Source organism: Lolium rigidum, chromosome 3 (genome assembly GCF_022539505.1).
Source record: "Lolium rigidum isolate FL_2022 chromosome 3, APGP_CSIRO_Lrig_0.1, whole genome shotgun sequence".
In the NCBI taxonomy this organism is placed as follows: domain Eukaryota; kingdom Viridiplantae; phylum Streptophyta; class Magnoliopsida; order Poales; family Poaceae; genus Lolium; species Lolium rigidum.
The window spans coordinates 351867585-351884836 of NC_061510.1; the positions used below are offsets into that span (position 1 = coordinate 351867585).

The window sequence follows — 17252 nt, forward strand, 5'->3', positions numbered from 1 at the left end:
TTGCACTCAATTGTCTAGCAAGTGCCCTGGTCACGTACAAATTGACAAAAAAAAATTGTCAGCCTATTATTTTTTATCTCGATGCCTTCCATTCTCAGAGTTAAGCTTTACTCCTTAAGGAAGCAAACCAGCAAAGTCAGCTGCTTTGGAAGATCTACGATTCTTGTATATAAAAGCTACGTGTGTGAGCTGTTTCGACCTTAATTCTGCGGCGAGTCTAGAGGAAGGTGAGGTTAGGAGTGATGGGAGGCTTGTGCATATATATAGTGCGCGTGACTGATAAAATGCCTTGATGTTTGTTATCTAAGAGATGTTAGGGTGGTACTATGTTATATTAGGTGAACTCGCAAGATATGTCCATCTAAGCTGAGAATGGACTTTTGTAGCTCGAGACATGTAGGTCACTTTTTGAACCTACGAAAATTTCATTTTAAACATGTTAAAAAAATTCGAAAAAATAGTGTGATGTAGACTATTGTAATCTTCAGGTGTGTAAATTTTTAGATTGAAATATGTTGTATTTTGGGATCAGCAAAAATAACAAATCTTGATTTCAGAATTGGTGAATAGTATTGAGCAGTACACTAAAATCCAGATTTTGTTATTTTGTGAGACTTTGTTATTTTTACTGAGGGCAATATATGATGTATTTTAATCTGAATTTTTTCACACCAATATATTTCAACATTCTCTATGTCTATATTTTCTCAAAGTTTTCTGAAACTTTGAAATCAAAAGTTTTGAAGTTAAAAAAAACAGAACCGGGCTACATGTAGCCCGGGATACATTTATGGTTTTCGCATCTAAGCTCTCATATTGGTCAATTGGGTATGTCGAGTATATTTTGCTTACTTGATTTTTTCCATTAATGTATTACTTCAATTCCAAGCCCGCTAGTTAGGAAAATTGGACAAAATTATGAGCCTCCTTGTTAGTCACCGAACCTTCGTGCCACAAAGAATGGACTTGTGAATTGGCGGTGGCGTCGGTTAATTAATCTCACATAGAACCGTTGCATACGCTACAAATTATTTTGCCTGAACATGGTTGTTTCATAGAACTGCATTTAGTTGCCTGGGGAGTGCTCCAATCGTGTACAAGATAATTTGAATTCTTTGCATGCCTAATCTCTTCCATCCTAATGCCTTCCATTCTCAAAGATATACATTACCCTTAATTAATGGGGAGTATAAGAAAAGGAAACGAGCGACACTGGTAGATCGGTGTGGATTTTATACTTTTTTTTCCGGTGAGACAAAAGGGTCAAGGGGAGGTTAAAAGTGAAGTGGAGGCTTGTGCACAAATATAAATGAACGCGACCGACAAAAAGATGCATTGATGTTTTTTTTTTTTTGACTCTGATGCATTGATGTTCATGACTCATGAGTAAGAGATGTTGTAGTGCTGCTATAGTTCTATAGCATGTTATGGTCGTACTATAGCACGGGCTTATCAACTTTTGCTGTGTGGTTGTTGCACATGTTATGTTCTCCTGACTTGAGGTAGCTGCCAATTTTCCATGAAGGAATTGATAAAACCGAAAGTGGAGACATGACGTTGAGAAATGTCCCTTTCTAGACCTGACCCTTAACATATAAGTTGTGACAGACAAAAAAAATTGTGCCAGAAACAAAAAAAAGAAATTACATTGTAGCACAAAAGCGAATTGACTTGCATGGAAACCAATGTTTGGTACTCCGCAGTGAAGATGAAGTTCCGCGTGATTAATCCGTGTAGCAAATAAAACCGCGATCAGACATTTCTATTGTGGATCCCAAGCCAGCACCATGAAGAATTTCACTCGGTTGCTGCGATGTAGTATCCCCATTATCTATAAATTAACAGCTTCCCTCTGTAATACTATTTTTTTGTGATGGCCTCCATTCTCAAAGCTATGCATCAGTTCCCGAGGAATCAGATAAGAAAAGGCAACGGCTTTTGCAAATCCACCATTCGTGTATTCATAACTATGAATATTGACTGTATAGACTTTCTTTCTGCGATGAGTCGAGAGGTTGATGGTGAGGTTAGGACTGAAGGGGGAGGCTTGCGTGTGTATATATACATGAATGTGACTGCCAAGAAAATGCATTGACGATCTCGTGATATTAAAGTATGGTCGGTTTCTTTTTATACAAAACATCACGAAGTTACAGTATGGTAGGTGGACTCACATGATATACTTTTTTTTTTTGAATCTGCCTGGACATGTTGTTTCTTTTTAGAAACCCTCCAAGCCTGGACATGTAAGCCGATAGAGAACATCAAATCCTCAGTCTCGCTGTATTGGGCTTTTCCAGAGCTCCATGGTTTTGGGCTTTCCTGGAGGCCCACCGAAGGCCTACACCCATGCCGTGCACGTCGGGTTTTTTGACGGGAAATCCACATGTCAGGAAGCATCGCGGGCCCGAACAGTCAGTGACTCGCATCACAGTAGAGGCCAAACCCTCGTTCCCTCCCCCACTTTTCCCCACCTTTTTTTCGCCTCCACCTCCTTCGCTTCAGCCACGAACAACAGCAGGTCGGCGGCGGCACGGCGAAGCAGGCAGCGCGTGGGAGGACGCAATGCCGCCTAAATCTTAGGTTTTCACGCTGAAGATAGTCCCCGCTCTTAAAACAATGCCTCCAACAAGGTTATTGCCAGGCACAATTCTTTGCATGCCTAATCTCTTCTATCCTGATGCCTTCCATTCTCAAAGATATACATTGCCCTTAATGGGGAGTATAAGCAAAGGCAACGAGCTACATTGGTAGATCGTTGTGGATTGTATACATTTTTTCCGGTGAGACAAAAGGGTCAAGGGGAGGTTAAAAGTGAAGTGAAGGTTTGTGCACAAATATGAACGCGACCAACAAAAAGATGCATTGATGTTCATGATTCATGAGTAAGAGATGTTGTAGTGCTGCTATAGTTCTATAGTAGCATGTTATGGTCGTACTATAGCACATGTTTATCAACTTTTGCCGTGTGGTTGTTGCACATGTTATGTTCTCCTGACTTGCGGTAGCTGCCAATTTTCCATGAAGGAATTGATAAAACCGAAAGTGGAGACATGACTTTGAGAAATGTCCCTTTCTAGACCTAACCCTTAACATACTTAAAATCACTATTGACTGACAAGCGTACCTCTGCCGGCATTCCGAGCAGTGGCAGAGGCAAGTTTTTATTTTATTTGGGTATATAGAGTTTGAGGCTGTGTGTTGTACTAATTATTATATGATTAACTCAACATTCTTCGCTAAGTCCTGGCACAATAGCCGAAAAAATTAGGACAACAGTTTCTTTATCTATGTGTGTAAGAAGCATAGGCCATTTCTGGATGAGCTTAAGACAAAAAGAACTAGGATTTGATGTCCTTGTTGCTTTGGAATTAAAATAAGCTGATGTATTGAAATTGTTGGTAGACCATAAAAACTAATTATAAGTTGTAACAGACAAAAACAATTTGTGCCTGAAATAAAAAAAATTACATTGTAGCACAAAAGCGAATTGACTTGCATGGAAACCAATGTTTGGTACTCCACAGTGAAGATGAAGTACCCCATGATTAATCCGTGTAGCAAATAAAACCGCAATCGGACGTTGCTATTGTGGATCCCAAGCCAGCACCATGAAGAATTTCACTCGGTTGCGCAATATAGTACCCCCATTATCTATAAATTAACTGCTTCCCTTTGTAATACTATTATTTTTAATCCTGATGCCCTCCATTCTCAAAGCTATGCATTAGTTCTCGAGGAATCAGATAAACAAAGGCAACAGCTTTTGCAAATCTACCATTCGTGTATTCATAACTATGAACATGGACTGTATAGCTATAGACTTTGTTTCTTCGATGAGTCAATAGGTTGATGATGAGGTTAGGAGTGAAGAGGGAGGCTTGCGTGTATATATAACGTGACTGCCAAGAAAATGCATTGACGATCTCAGGAAATTCAATTCGGCTCTTGGGTGTATATGCTCTCTCTACCCAAAAAAATATATTTTTAATTGCTAAAACATTTTAATAAAAAAATCCACATGTACAACTCGACAATCCATGTGTATTTTCGTGAAGAACCGATATTTTTTGTGATCGATGTAAAAAAGAAAAACAAGTTTCACAAAAAGCCTTACTTTTAACACTAAATTTTATCTTTTTTACACAGCTCAAATGAAAAGTTGATTTTTCATGCAAAAGACTTTGTGGCATGTGAAGATGTACATGTGAATTTTTTGTTTGAAATATTTTAACATTTTAAAATATATCAAAGTTGTAGTTCAACCAGGAGCACATCACTCCCGTGTATGGTCAGTTTCAAAACACCACGAAGTTACACTATGGTAGGCTCGCATGATATACTGTTTTTTTTTTGAAGGGTGCATGGACATGTTTTTTTTTTTTTGAGACAACTCCCACCCCCTTTATTCAAACAACGTCATAATTCATACAAACACCTTCAGGTGGGGTTTGGAACCACACATGCCGGCCAATATCTCGAGACACTGATCCTCTGGCCAGACCATGCGCGTCGCCGTTCGACGAACGACCCTCGTGGACGAACTGAACTTCCTGGAACCCCGTCGCCCTCGCCTTGAGCTCCATCACAATGTGGCCATACGCTCCCCTCCCGAGTCCATAGATGCTCCGGATGGCATTTTGGCAGTCAGAAGCCACTCTCATACGCCCCGGGGTGCATGGACATGTAAAGCCGACAGCGAGCATCAAATCCTCAGAGTCTCCCTGTATTGGGCTTCTCCAGAGCTCCATGGTTTTGGCCTTTTCTCGAAGCCCATCGAAGGCCTACACCCATTCCGCGCACGCCGGGGTTTTTGGCGGGAAATCCACATGTCAGTAATCATCGCGGGCCCGGTCTGTCAGTGACCTGCATCACAGTGGAGGCCAAACCCTCGTTCCCTTCCCCGTCTTCTCCCCCACTTTTCCCCACCTCTTTCCCCCCTCCACCTCCTTCGCTTCAGCCACGAACAGCAGCAGGTCGGCGGCGCGGCGAAGCAGGCAGCGCGTGGGAGGACGCAATGCCGCCTAAATCGGACAGCGTCGAAGGTATGCGCCCCTGGTTCCATCCAATCCAAATTCCTAATTTGACCACCCCCCGCCGAATCTCTCCCCCGACTTCGCCCATTCTTTGCTCGGTCTTGTCGGGTGTATGTAGCGATCCTGGTCCTTATACTCCTCTATCGGTTTCCTATGCAGGAATCGTCCTCAACTTCGTCAACGAGGTAAAGGCCCCCTCGGGCCTCGACTAAACCCCTCGCCCTTAACCCCCAAATTGCCTGCTTCCGCTTAGGTTTCAGCTTCTGTTTGCTGCCGCACTTGCACGATGAGGATTGGGAGTTTTTATCTTCCGTTATTATGCATCCTGTGGGATTTCGTCCCGTGTGAAAATATCCGTAAGCTTTAGCAGGGTTGGCTCGTTCTATAACAAACCATGGTAGGTAGGATCTGCCTCAGTATCGATTCGACATATTAAGGTGATAATTAATTGCGCGGAGGTTCGTGGTAACAGCAGCATGCCCTTTGATTTATGTTGGTTGTCATCCATAGTTGCTTTGTGAGATACAACCTGAACAATCCTGTGTTGTGTTAAAAAAACACAATCTTCAGTCTAGATGATTGATCTATGCTCATTTCATTATGTTGTTTATCATAGGGGTTTACAGAACTCCAGATGACTGAACCTGTGTCATTCTTCTATTCACGCCTGTCTTTGCAATTTTGTGCTGATTGCTAAGATTCAATTCAAGAAAAAAGTCCCCTTTGAAGTGTTTCACCTCTACTTAACTCTGTCATCTCAATTTAGCGGTTGTGTAAATGAATCCTCTGAGGCTAACTGTGACTGGAAAAAAAGTCACTTCCAATGCTTACAGATGGAGACATTAGTATTTCCAGATCAGTTTTGCACTCTTCACTCTTCAGTATAGGCTGTTGTTATGTATCAGGAAGGTTTAATAATTGTATGCATCTGAAGCGGCAGCGCATTGCTGCATAAGTTAGCATTACCATGATTAGTTTTACAGTAGTGTTCCCTCTCCGGCACTGCTCTAACATTAATTTGGTTAAGACCAACTAAGAGTGTTATATTTGTAAAAGGAGTTGTATGTTGTGCTTGGTCTTTATGCAGAATATCAAAACTTGCACAGACTGGTCAGTGTAGATGATTTCATTCTGTCCCCACCCTATATTCGGTACCATAGCTCCATTCTGTACCTTACTAGGCGTTAATGTTGAGTTGACTATTGCTATGTTTCTGCAGCAAAACAGGCCATTGAATTCTCAGAATGCAGCTGATGCACTACAGAAGTTCAGTCTTAAGAAGACTGCGGTGCAAAAGGCACTGGATGCATTGGCTGAAAGTGCTCAGATATCCTTCAAGGAGTATGGAAAGCAGAAAATCTACCTTGCTCGGCAAGATCAGTTCGACATTCCAAATGGGGAAGAACTTGAGCAGATGAAGAAAGCAAATAGCAAGCTACAGGAAGAAATCGCGGAGCAAAAGAAAATTACTAGTGAGGTCGAATCTGGTAAGTTCCTTTTGGTGCCAACTACCATGCTCTTTGTGGTCTTTCTTTATGCACTATACAATTATTAGGATCTAATAAGTACTAATCTTATTGCAGAGATAAAATCTCTGCAGTCAAACTTGACATTGGAAGAGATCAGGTCAAAGGAGGCTATATTGCAAAGTGAAGTATGTGCATGTTTATATGTTTCCTAGTGTACATAAGTGTGTGTTTGCTCAACCTAGTTTTACAGCAGACCTCATGTTTATGCAGGTCCAGGAAATGGAAGAAAAATTAAATAAACTGCAGAGTGGTGTGATCTTGGTGAAGCCTGAAGACAAGAAGATAATTGAAGAGTCCTTCTCTGAGAGAGTTACCCAGTGGAGAAAGAGAAAGAGGATGTTCAAGGAGCTATGGGATAATATTACGGAGAACAGCCCCAAAGATCAGAAGGAATTTAAGGTTCTTGGTGCCCCTTTTTGTTTTACCCTTTCAGACCTTATTTATGCATATAAGCTTCTATTAATTTGAGCATTGGAATTGCAGGCTGTAGTTGGTAGTTGTTTCGTTCAGTTGTTGTCAGTCAGTTAACTCTAATTTGCCAAAAAAAAGTTAACTCTATTTTGCTGCCAACCTACAAGCCACATCTAATTGATGAATTTTATCTGTCTGTGCAGGAAGAACTTGGTCTTGAGTATGATGAAGATGTTGATGTGACCATCCAACCGTACAGTGAAATGCTGGCGAGTCTCAACAAAAGGAGAAAGGTTTCTCGCTGATGATGTAGCATGAGAGTATGTCAGATCAGATGTATGTCACAGCAGTTTTATCAGCCCAACAGCTCCATGGTGTTGCTAGTTTCTTAGGCAGGGTCTTCTTTTTAGACTTCTAGTTGGTCCAGTCACATGATGTTGCCTGCTGATAACATATGTCTGCTCCGAGCACACTAGCTGGTAGCCTAACTTATTGTTTATCTCACAAGTATTGAGTGTTGCAGCATGTTTTCGAGCCAGCCGTGTAACAGAAATTCTTCATCGTCTTTAATCTATCTAGAAACAAGGCATCTTACTGAAAATATTTATGCTTATGGTTATTTTTTTTCTCTCTGCTGGGTGAAAAGTCGAAATCGAATTGATATTTTACTTTCCCATTTTTGTCTGTACATTACCAAATCAACAATGAAGAATCCGCACCATAGAAGTGTGAAAGCTGAACTAGTAAACAATATTATGAGATCAATAGACCATCTCTGCTATTGACATACTATATGGCTCCAGCTAAATTGCTGGAGTTCTCTGTTTTCCTGGCTGAAGGCGCCCTGCTCCTGACCAAATCCTCGCCATGGTGGAAGGTCTCGACATCAGTGTTTGTTGTAAGTTGGGCTTGACAGATGATGTTGTCTGCTGATAAGGTTTCTGCTCTCGCTTTTAACTTTTTTCCTTCTGCCGGGGACGCTGTTAACTTAACTTATGGTTTATGAGTTTATCTCAGCATGTAATGAAGTTTGCAGCATGTTTTTGAGCCAGCTGTGTAACAGAAATTTTTCAACACTTCGTTATAGCAAGTCATCTTACCGACAATATATGCTTGTGGCTTTGTCACTGCTGATTCGGATTAATATTTACGTTCCCATGTTTCTGTTTACTTCACATACACCAAATTAATGATGAAAAACCTGCACTATATAACTGCAAAAGCTCAACTATATGCTTATGTTTCTTTCTTCTCTATTTGTGCTCTCTGCTGGGTCTAAAATCGGAATGGAATAACTATTACTTGCCCATTTGTGTATGTACATTACCAACCCAACAATGAAGAATCTGCACCATGTAAGTGCGGAAGTTGAAGTAGCAACAACAATATTAGGAGATCAAGAAACCGCCTCTCTGCTATTCGCAATGAAAAAAAAAAACCATCTCTGGTATTGCCATGTGGCAGCAGCTAGTAAACTGCTAGAGCCCTCCTCTGTTTGTCCTGACCGAAGCCGGCCTGCTTCTGGGCAAATCCTCGCGACGGTGTGGCACCTCGTCGTCGCCGTGCCCGTGCGTCCTCCTGTACCTGTGTTCGTCGGGGTCCCCGGAGCCGGCTCGCGAGAGCTCGATGGCGGCTTTGGCGGCAGCGGCCGCCGTGGCGGCCGACTCGAACGCGGCCTGCGCGGCCGCTTCCACGTCCTTGAACGCCAGCGGCGCGTGTGCAGAGATGTCGTCGTCGTTGTCGGCTCGCGGCGTGGCGCGGGGCATCTCGTCGTGCTGGTCGTTGCTCTTGTGGCTGTGGTGGTTGGAGATGACGGGCTCCTGGTGGTAAGAGGGGTCGTGGAGGCGGACGGGGATCTCCTTCTCGGCGCCGATCTCAACCAGCACCATCTGTCTGCTCTCCAGGCTCGGCTGCTTGGTCGACAGCTTCTGCACGACCTTGGTATCGATCCCGCACCCGCTGCGCAGCTCAGCTGCCGCGGCCACGAACCCCCTGCCGAATTTCGCGGCGAGGAGCGCGCGCACCTCCTGCAGCTCGGGGAGGTCGCCGAGCCTGGCGGCCGCGTAGACCAGCCCCGCCGCCGCCTCCCGCAGCTCGTCGGGGCACTCGCGCTGCGCGTCGACGAGCGCGGCCCGGTCGGCGAGGAGGGTGCAGTAGGAGTCGAGCGTGTCGAGGACGTCGAGCATGTCTTGCTCGCGGAGGACCTGGTCGGCGCGGGCCAGCGCGCGGTCCGGGTGGCCCAGCCGGAGCAGCTGCTCCACGTCGCCGCGCGCCTGCGCCAGGCGCACCTGCCGGTGCGCGCGGACCACGGTGATCCGCTTGGTGGCGAGGCCGAGGAGGGATTTGAGGCGCGCCGTCTGCTTCGTGGTCCGGCCCAGCAGCACGTCCAGCGTCCTCCCCATGGCGGCGGCGGGCGATGGAGTGCGGAGTGCGTGCCGGAAGCTGGCGGTTTTGGGTCGGTGTTTTATAGTGGTGGCGGGGCCGCGTGAGCTAGAGCGTGGCGCTGGCGCGGCGGGGAGGTGTGAATTGGAAGGCGATGAATTAAGGAAGGAACCGAGTAGGAATTAATCGCGCGGGAGCGGGTTACTTGCGGTTGTGGAGATGGTTCCGTTTGCTTTGTGGCGAAGGCGAGGCCGACGTGCTTTTAAACGGGCGAGGGAGACAAGACGCGTGAGGGGCGTGCCGCCGCGAGACCGATTCCGTTCGGGCGAGGCGCACCGGGCCAAGACCAACGGATACCGACCGGCGGGGGCGGCGGGCGAGACCAGTCTCGTGCTCGGACTTACACGTGTGCCGCGCGCGGTCCTAGGGAGGATTTTGTTCAAGGAAAAAAAAAATTACTCCCTCCGATTCTCATTGTATAGAGCGCCTTTAGTAGGCTGCATGCTCCTTGGCTCACATCGGTTCAGCTTTTTTTCGGCTTGTTTGGTTACCTGATCGACGCCGCGCGCGTTCTTACAGGAACCGGTTCTCAAAGCACCCTCGGGCTAGGCCCTGGAGGAACGTCCAGTTCGGCTGTTTCTAGCGAGCCACCACCGTTTCCGCCAGTGGCGGCGCCAGGTTCTAGTCGCTAGGTATTCATTTTTTTTAAAAAAAAAAGATGGTCTCAATGCAATATACTGTACCGAATTTTCCTTCAAGACACTATGTCTGCTAATCTAATCTGCTACGCGCGTGCTTCTGAAGAAGTGAAAGGTACCTGGCCGGCTAGCTGCTGCCTTCAGCGTTTTGCCATCGCCCGGTCGCTGTCGGCCGTCGCCTGCAGTCTGCTCCGTCTCCACAGCTCCGCTGGGCGCTGCTCCCCTCCCTTCCCGCCACACCAAGACGCTGGTCGCCTCGCATGCGACCTGCTCCGCCTCCGCTGAGATGCTGGCCGCTGCTCTGCTTGCCGCTGGACGCTGGCCCGCTGCAATCGCTAGTTGCAAGGTCTCCGCGCCGCCTGCGTGCGTGAGGCCAGGCGTGCATTGGTCGAGTGCCCGAGATCGAGAGGCAGTTCTACCGACATTCGGCAGCGACGTGTGGGCCAGCGAGCAGAGCGTGCGCGCGGCTGTGAGCTGGCCTGTTGGGCTGCAAGCCTGCAATGCTGTACGGTACTATCGACCAGCTGACTACATGTATAAAATTTATTTTTGCACAAGATCATGGGTATTCATCTGAATACAGGTGCATACCCCCAGCGTCGCCACTGGTTTCCGCAGAAGTGGAGAACGCAGCGTCCTCACAGAGCCAACCGCGGGAGATGGCGGGAGCTCGCGCGGGACGGCGAAATCTCGGCGCCATGAATTCGGTCACCGCGTTTGAATTTTCACCACCGTATATAGGGGCGGCTCTCTCCCTGGCAAATCCAAATCCCCAATTTCCCCCATTTGGAGCTCATCCAGCATCCCCGATCTAGCGACATGGCCGACTCTACCTCACCCGCACGGTCGGCGAGGCTTGCGGCGGCGACGACGGCTGTTGCGGCGGCTAGTGGCCGCGGAGGATGGTCGTCTTCTTCGTCTGCGTCAATGACTTCGGTTGTGGTAAGCTTCTGCAAACCTTAGCCTTAGATCTAGATCTTATGGGTACACAACCGGGGCCTGAACTAATCCATTGTAGGACATTCCTTCGTCGCCGGTGGAGGTTGTGGAGGTTTTCCAGGTTCCATCTGACTCTACGACGGGGACAGTGGTGCTGCCTGCATCTTCCACTGGGACGGTGGTGCTGCCTGCATCTTCGTCAGGGTCCTCTGCTTCCCCTACCTCGGTGCTGTGTGTGGCTCCTTTGACTGTAAGGTCGATCTTACCTACCTCGCTGTTCTTTGAAGTGGTACTGGTACTTCATAGATCAGCTAATGCTTAAGGATGTCCATGTGGTAGTTCATAGATCTGCTAGGGCTTAAGGATGTCCATGTGGTAGTTCATTGATCTGCTATTGTTTGTCATGTAGGCGATCATACCTTTGGGCTTCCCTGATCTATCTGCGCCAACTGTGAATGCTCAGCCATCTCTGATAGCAAGCAAACCAGCCATGGTTTGGAAACCTGAGCTATCAGAGTTTGTGCTGAACCGGTTGGTTCAGCTCGTCCGTAGCGGCGTCTGCTTCAACATGGGATTCAAGAAGAAGCAGATGAAGAAGGTAGCCGCGGATGTTCTTGCATTCGCCGGCGTACATGTCACCACTCTTCAGCTGTACAATCACATCAGAAACTGGAGGACGAAGTGGAGCGTCATCATGAAGATGAAATCCGATCGCATTCTGGACTGGAGCGAAGCTGGTTGCTGCTTCTACGGCGGTGATGAAGTGGCGGCTGACGAGTACATCCTGGTACGAATCCTCATTGAGCTCCTGCTGTTATCACCAGAATTTGACCGAGTCAGAGGTGGGCCGCGATCAAGATGGACGGGAAGAAATATATATATAGAAGAAGTATGTGGATCGGCCTTTTATACCGAGTTGGGCTTAATTGCCCGTGTATACGTAACATATTAGATCGCATCTTAGTTTAGAGATAGAATCTTACTCGTGCACGGTTTAGTGCACGCCCACATTAGAAAGTCCAGCTGGACTATAAATATGTACCTAGGGTTTATGGAATAAACAACAACCAACGTTCAACCACAAACAAATCTCGGCGCATCGCCAACCCCTTCGTCTCGAGGGTTTCTACCGGTAAGCATCATGCTGCCTAGATCGCATCTTGCGATCTAGGCGGCCTAAGCCTGCCTACGTTGTTCATGCGTCGCTCGTACTGAAGCCTTTTTGATGGCGAGCAACGTAGTTATCTTAGACATGTTAGGGTTAGCATTGTTCTTCATGCTGCATGCTTTCGTAGTGCAACCCTTGCATGTCTAGCCGCCCTTACGCCTATCTTAGGCGTAGGGGCGGCACCCGCTTGATCATAGTTTGGTAGATCTGATCCGTTACGATTGCTCCTTGTTCTACAAGGATTAGTTTAATATCCGCAATAGTTAGGCCTTACGAAGGGGGGGAGGATCCAGCGGCACGTAGGGTGTCGTTCGTTGGCCCTAAGCAGGATGTTCCGAGGATCAACCTCGTGTTGGTTTTTAGGCCTTGTTTAGGATCGGCTTACGACCACCGTGCGTGGTCGCGAGGCCCAACCTGGAGTAGGATGATCCGATTATGCGGTGAGAACCCCACATCGTCGTAGATCTCATTAGCTTTACCTTGATCAAGCAGGACCACCATATATTCGGACACCTCGTCTGAATCATGGGTGGATCGGCTCTTTGAGCCGATTCACAGGATAACCCGAGAGCCGATCGAGGCTCGTATTTAACGTTTACGTGTGTGCCCTGCGAGGAAACTAAGCGAGGCATCATCCACACCTTCACGACCAGGTATAGGTCGGGTGGCACGCCCTTGTGATAAACATCGGTGCGTGCGACCGGGGAGGCTTTGCGGGCCGTCGCTCAGAGGGACTAGGGCCAGCCGCAGCCCTAGTTGTTCCCGGCTCTACGGTGTTGCCCGTCTCTACCCGCCGGTGGGTTTCTGACGTCAACACATTCTGGCACGCCCGGTGGGACGGTCGACGACATCCACGACATCGCCATCTACATCCAAGATGGCGGAAGACACTCCGGTCACGTACGCGGATCCGCTCGATGAGCTCAAGAAGAAGCATGACGAGATCAAGGCAACCCTCGAAGCCGAACTCATCGGCTCCTTCCACCGAACCCGCTCCCATGGCGTCGGGTGGAAGGGTTTCACACCTGAAGGCGCGCTCGATGGAGTGGACCTGTCCGCCCCGTCGGAAGAACGCACCGGGTCGGCTGCGGCGAGGAGATCAACTACATGGTGGCTCATTCGCTGCACCGCCACTACGAGAGCCTGGTGAACACCTTGGAGCGTGTCGCTCCGCGCGTCGTTCAGGAAATCATGAGTCACCGGTACTCCCCGTCGGGACCGGCTCTGGGGACTTTCAAAGGAGAGATGCCGCTCCAGCCCCAGCCGTTCGCATGGGCAGCACCGGAACTGCCGAACTCATCGGCATACGTCGTCTACAAGATTGGTGGTGATCCTAGTGACTACCAGTTCCTGCTTGAGCCACCTAAGGAGGTCCCGCACGGATACGCGTGCGCATACGTGCCGCGGACAGCAATGCCTTGGCACTCTCGAACCGAGGCTGCAATAACGGCGGCCTGCGGAACGGCGGGAGGAACGTCGGGAGCCGATCTCGAGAAGCGATCGTGGCTGACTAAGTACGCCGCCCCGACGAACCTCCAAAGCCCAACTCCTGCAGTTGGCTTAGAACCAGAAAAACAAGCATGGCTGGTCAAGTATGCCACCCCGGCGAATCTTCAGGGTTCGACACCTTCAGCCATCTCAGCGGATCAGATTTGTGCAATTCTGAAAGATCGGTTCGGCATGATGCCGAAAAGGAAGGCGTTCGGCTACACCAAGCCGTACCCCAACAGCTACGAACCGATCCCGCTGCCACCTAAATATCGGCTCCCGGACTTCACAAAGTTCGGTGGATCGGACGGGTCCAGCTCCATCGAGCATGTGAGCCGATATTTGGCACAGCTGGGCACGATCTCGGCGTCGAGATGAGTTGCGCGTGAGGTTCTTCTCGCGGTCCCTCACGGGATCGGCTTTCGGGTGGTACACATCGCTACCACCGAACTCCATCCGGACACTGGAAGCGGTTGGAAGAGCGGTTCCATGAGCAGTACCATTCAGAAGCTTCCGAGTCTAGCATTGCCGATCTAGCACAACTACGTCAGAAGCGCGTAGAAACTGTGACAGAATACATCCAGCGTTTCAGGAATCTTAGGAACCGATGCTTTTCGGTTCGTATAAATGAGAAGGAAGCAATCGAGTTGGCGGTAGCGAGGCCTTGCAACACAGCTCAAGGACACGGCCTCCCAAGCGGATTATCCCTCGGCGGCGCACATGGTTCGGAAACTTTCGAGCATATGAACAGCGCCACCCGGACCTGTACCAAGACAAGTTCAAGCGTGCGGTGGCCCCGGTCGATGCGAGAGGAAGACGAAGTTCTCGCGGGAGACCAAGAAGTAGCGGTGGCTGAGTGGACTCGGGGAGGAACCCCCGTGTCCCGCAAGTGGGTAAAGCCACCGGGCCCGCCCGGGGATTTGATTTTGACGTGACCAAGACTGAGCAAATCTTCGACCTCCTACTCAAGGAAAAGCGAGTTGAAGATACCTGAAGGTCTCAAGTTCCCCACGGCGCAAGAGCTGAATGGAAAGCCATACTGCAAATGGCATAACTCGCTCTCCCATGCCACCAACGACTGCAGGGTGTGGCGTCAGCACATCCAAGCGGCGATAGAGAACGGGCGTCTAATTTTCAACCAGTACGCCATGAAGGTCAACACACACCCCTTCCCCGTCGTAAACATGGTGGAGTATGCTTGCCATGCAGGGTGCCAGCCGGGTTTCCTGTGCAATATCAACATGGTAGATCTTGGTGTAGGATAACGTTGCATAGAAAACAAAAAATTTCCTACCGCGAACACGCAATCCAAGCCAAGATGCAATCTAGAAGACGGTAGCAACGAGGGGGTATCGAGTCTCACCCTTGAAGAGATTCCAAAGCCTACAAGATGAGGCTCTTGTTGCTGCGGTAGACGTTCACTTGCCGCTTGCAAAAGCGCGTAGAAGATCTTGATCACGATCGGTTCCGGCGCCACGAACGGGCAGCACCTCCGTACTCGGTCACACGTTCGGTTGTTGATGAAGACGACGTCCACCTCCCCGTTCCGGCGGGCAGCGGAAGTAGTAGCTCCTCTTGAATCCGACAAGCACGACGGCGTGGTGTCGGTGGCGGTGTAGAAGTCCGGCGGAGCTTCGCTAAGCTATGCGGGATGTGGAGGAGCGGGCGGCTAGGGTTTGGGGAGAGGGGGGCGCCGGCCACTATGGGGTGCGGCCACCTTGGTGGTTCTTGGGTGGTCGGCCCCCTCCCCTTGGTCCCTCATTATATAGGTGGAACCCCAAGAGGTGGTGTCCAAGTCTTCGAATAAGACCCGAACCAAAACCTTCCATAGGAGGGGGCAATCCTAGCCCAACTAGGACTCCCACCCAAAGGTGGGATTCCCACCTCCCATGTGGGGGGTGGCCGGCCCCCTAAGGGGGAGTCCACTTGGGACTCCTCCCCCACTAGGGTTGGCCGGCCATGGAGGTGGAGTCCCTTGTGGACTCCACCTTCCTTGGTGGTTTCTTCCGGACTTTTCTAGAACCTTCTAGAACCTTCCATAGAACCTTCCGCGACATTTTATTCACATAAAATGACATCCTATATATGAATCTTATTCTCCGGACCATTCCGGAACTCCTCGTGATGTCCGGGATCACATCCGGGACTTCGAACAAATATTCGAACTCCATTCCATAATTCAAGTACTACCATTTCAACATCCAACTTTAAGTGTGTCACCCTACGGTTCGAGAATTATGCGGACATGGTTGAGTACTCACTCCGACCAATAACCAATAGCGGGATCTGGAGATCCATAATGGCTCCCACATATTCAACGATGACTTTAGTGATCGAATGAACCATTCACATATATTACCAATTCCCTTTGTCTCGCGATATATTACTTGTCCGAGGTTTGATCTTCGGTATCACTCTATACCTTGTTCAACCTCGTCTCCTGACAAGTACTCTTTACTCGTATCGTGGTATGTGGTCTCTTATGAACTCATTCATATGCTTGCAAGACATTAGACGACATTCCACCGAGAGGGCCCAGAGTATATCTATCCGTCATCGGGATGGACAAATCCCATCTGTTGATCCATATGCCTCAACTCATACTTTCCGGATACTTAATCCCACCTTTATAGCCACCCATTTACGCAGTGGTGTTTGGTGTAATCAAAGTACCTTTCCGGTATAAGTGATTTATATGATCTCATGGTCATAAGGACTAGGTAACTATGTATCGAAAGCTTATAGCAAATTTAATGACGAGATCTTATGCTACGCTTAATTGGGTGTGTCCATTACATCATTCATATAATGATATAACCTTGTTATTAATAACATCCAATGTTCATGATTATGAAACTAATCATCCATTAATCAACAAGCTAGTTTAAGAGGCATACTAGGGACTTCTTGTTTGTCTACATATCACACATGTACTAATGTTTCGGTTAATACAATTCTAGCATGATATATAAACATTTATCATAAACATAAAGATATAAATAATAACCACTTTTATTATTGCCTCTAGGGCATATCTCCTTCACTTGGACACCACGCTGGCAAGGATGGAGATGAGGGCAGCTGCTCTCATAGCAAAGATACAGAGGAAGCCGCTCCACGCGATCGGCTCCGCCAAGACGGCAAGCGCTACGTCACAGAGGGAGAAGTGAAGAACATAAGATATCGGCGACCTCTCTGCGATCACCTCCTCAACAAGTATGTGGGTCGAGTACGACCAACGCCGGCGGTCCGGCGATGATGATGAAAGAGTTCGTCTGGCCAGAGAAGCCAGAAGACATCGTCGGCAGAGTCACGATGAGGAGGAGCACGAGCGTTGTGCCAAGGGAAAGGCAAGGGAGCAAGGCGACGAGGACAGGCACTGGAATTGTCCCTTCTTCAGGCACTCGCTGGGATTCGAGGAATGAGCCGATTGCCAACAATCGGCAACGCCCGAATGCAACCGGAAGAAGAAGGAGGCAGCCAACGTGTCCGTGTTCGAGCGCTTAGGACCTCTCCCGCCACGGAGCAAACGAGCTGAGTCCCCTCGGTTGGAAGATCGCGAAGATTCGGAAGACGAGGGAGAAGAAGAAGACAGGTACCA

At 48.5% G+C, this 17252-nt stretch overlaps 2 protein-coding genes across 2 annotated transcripts; one reads left to right on the plus strand and one right to left on the minus strand.

Annotated features, from left to right (window-relative positions):
* The first annotated feature begins 4993 nt into the window (after positions 1-4993).
* LOC124700303 (homologous-pairing protein 2 homolog) lies at positions 4994-7553 on the plus strand. The gene is made up of 6 exons (XM_047232452.1): positions 4994-5045; positions 5196-5221; positions 6256-6523; positions 6620-6690; positions 6776-6964; positions 7180-7553. The coding sequence occupies exons 1-6, from the start codon at positions 5018-5020 to the stop codon at positions 7279-7281; spliced, it is 684 nt and encodes a 227-aa protein (XP_047088408.1). The 5' UTR covers positions 4994-5017; the 3' UTR covers positions 7282-7553.
* A 632-nt stretch (positions 7554-8185) lies between these two features.
* Positions 8186-9378, minus strand: LOC124700304 (IST1-like protein). The gene has a single exon (XM_047232454.1). The coding sequence runs from the start codon at positions 9376-9378 to the stop codon at positions 8455-8457; it is 924 nt and encodes a 307-aa protein (XP_047088410.1). The 3' UTR covers positions 8186-8454.
* Positions 9379-17252: the final 7874 nt, after the last annotated feature.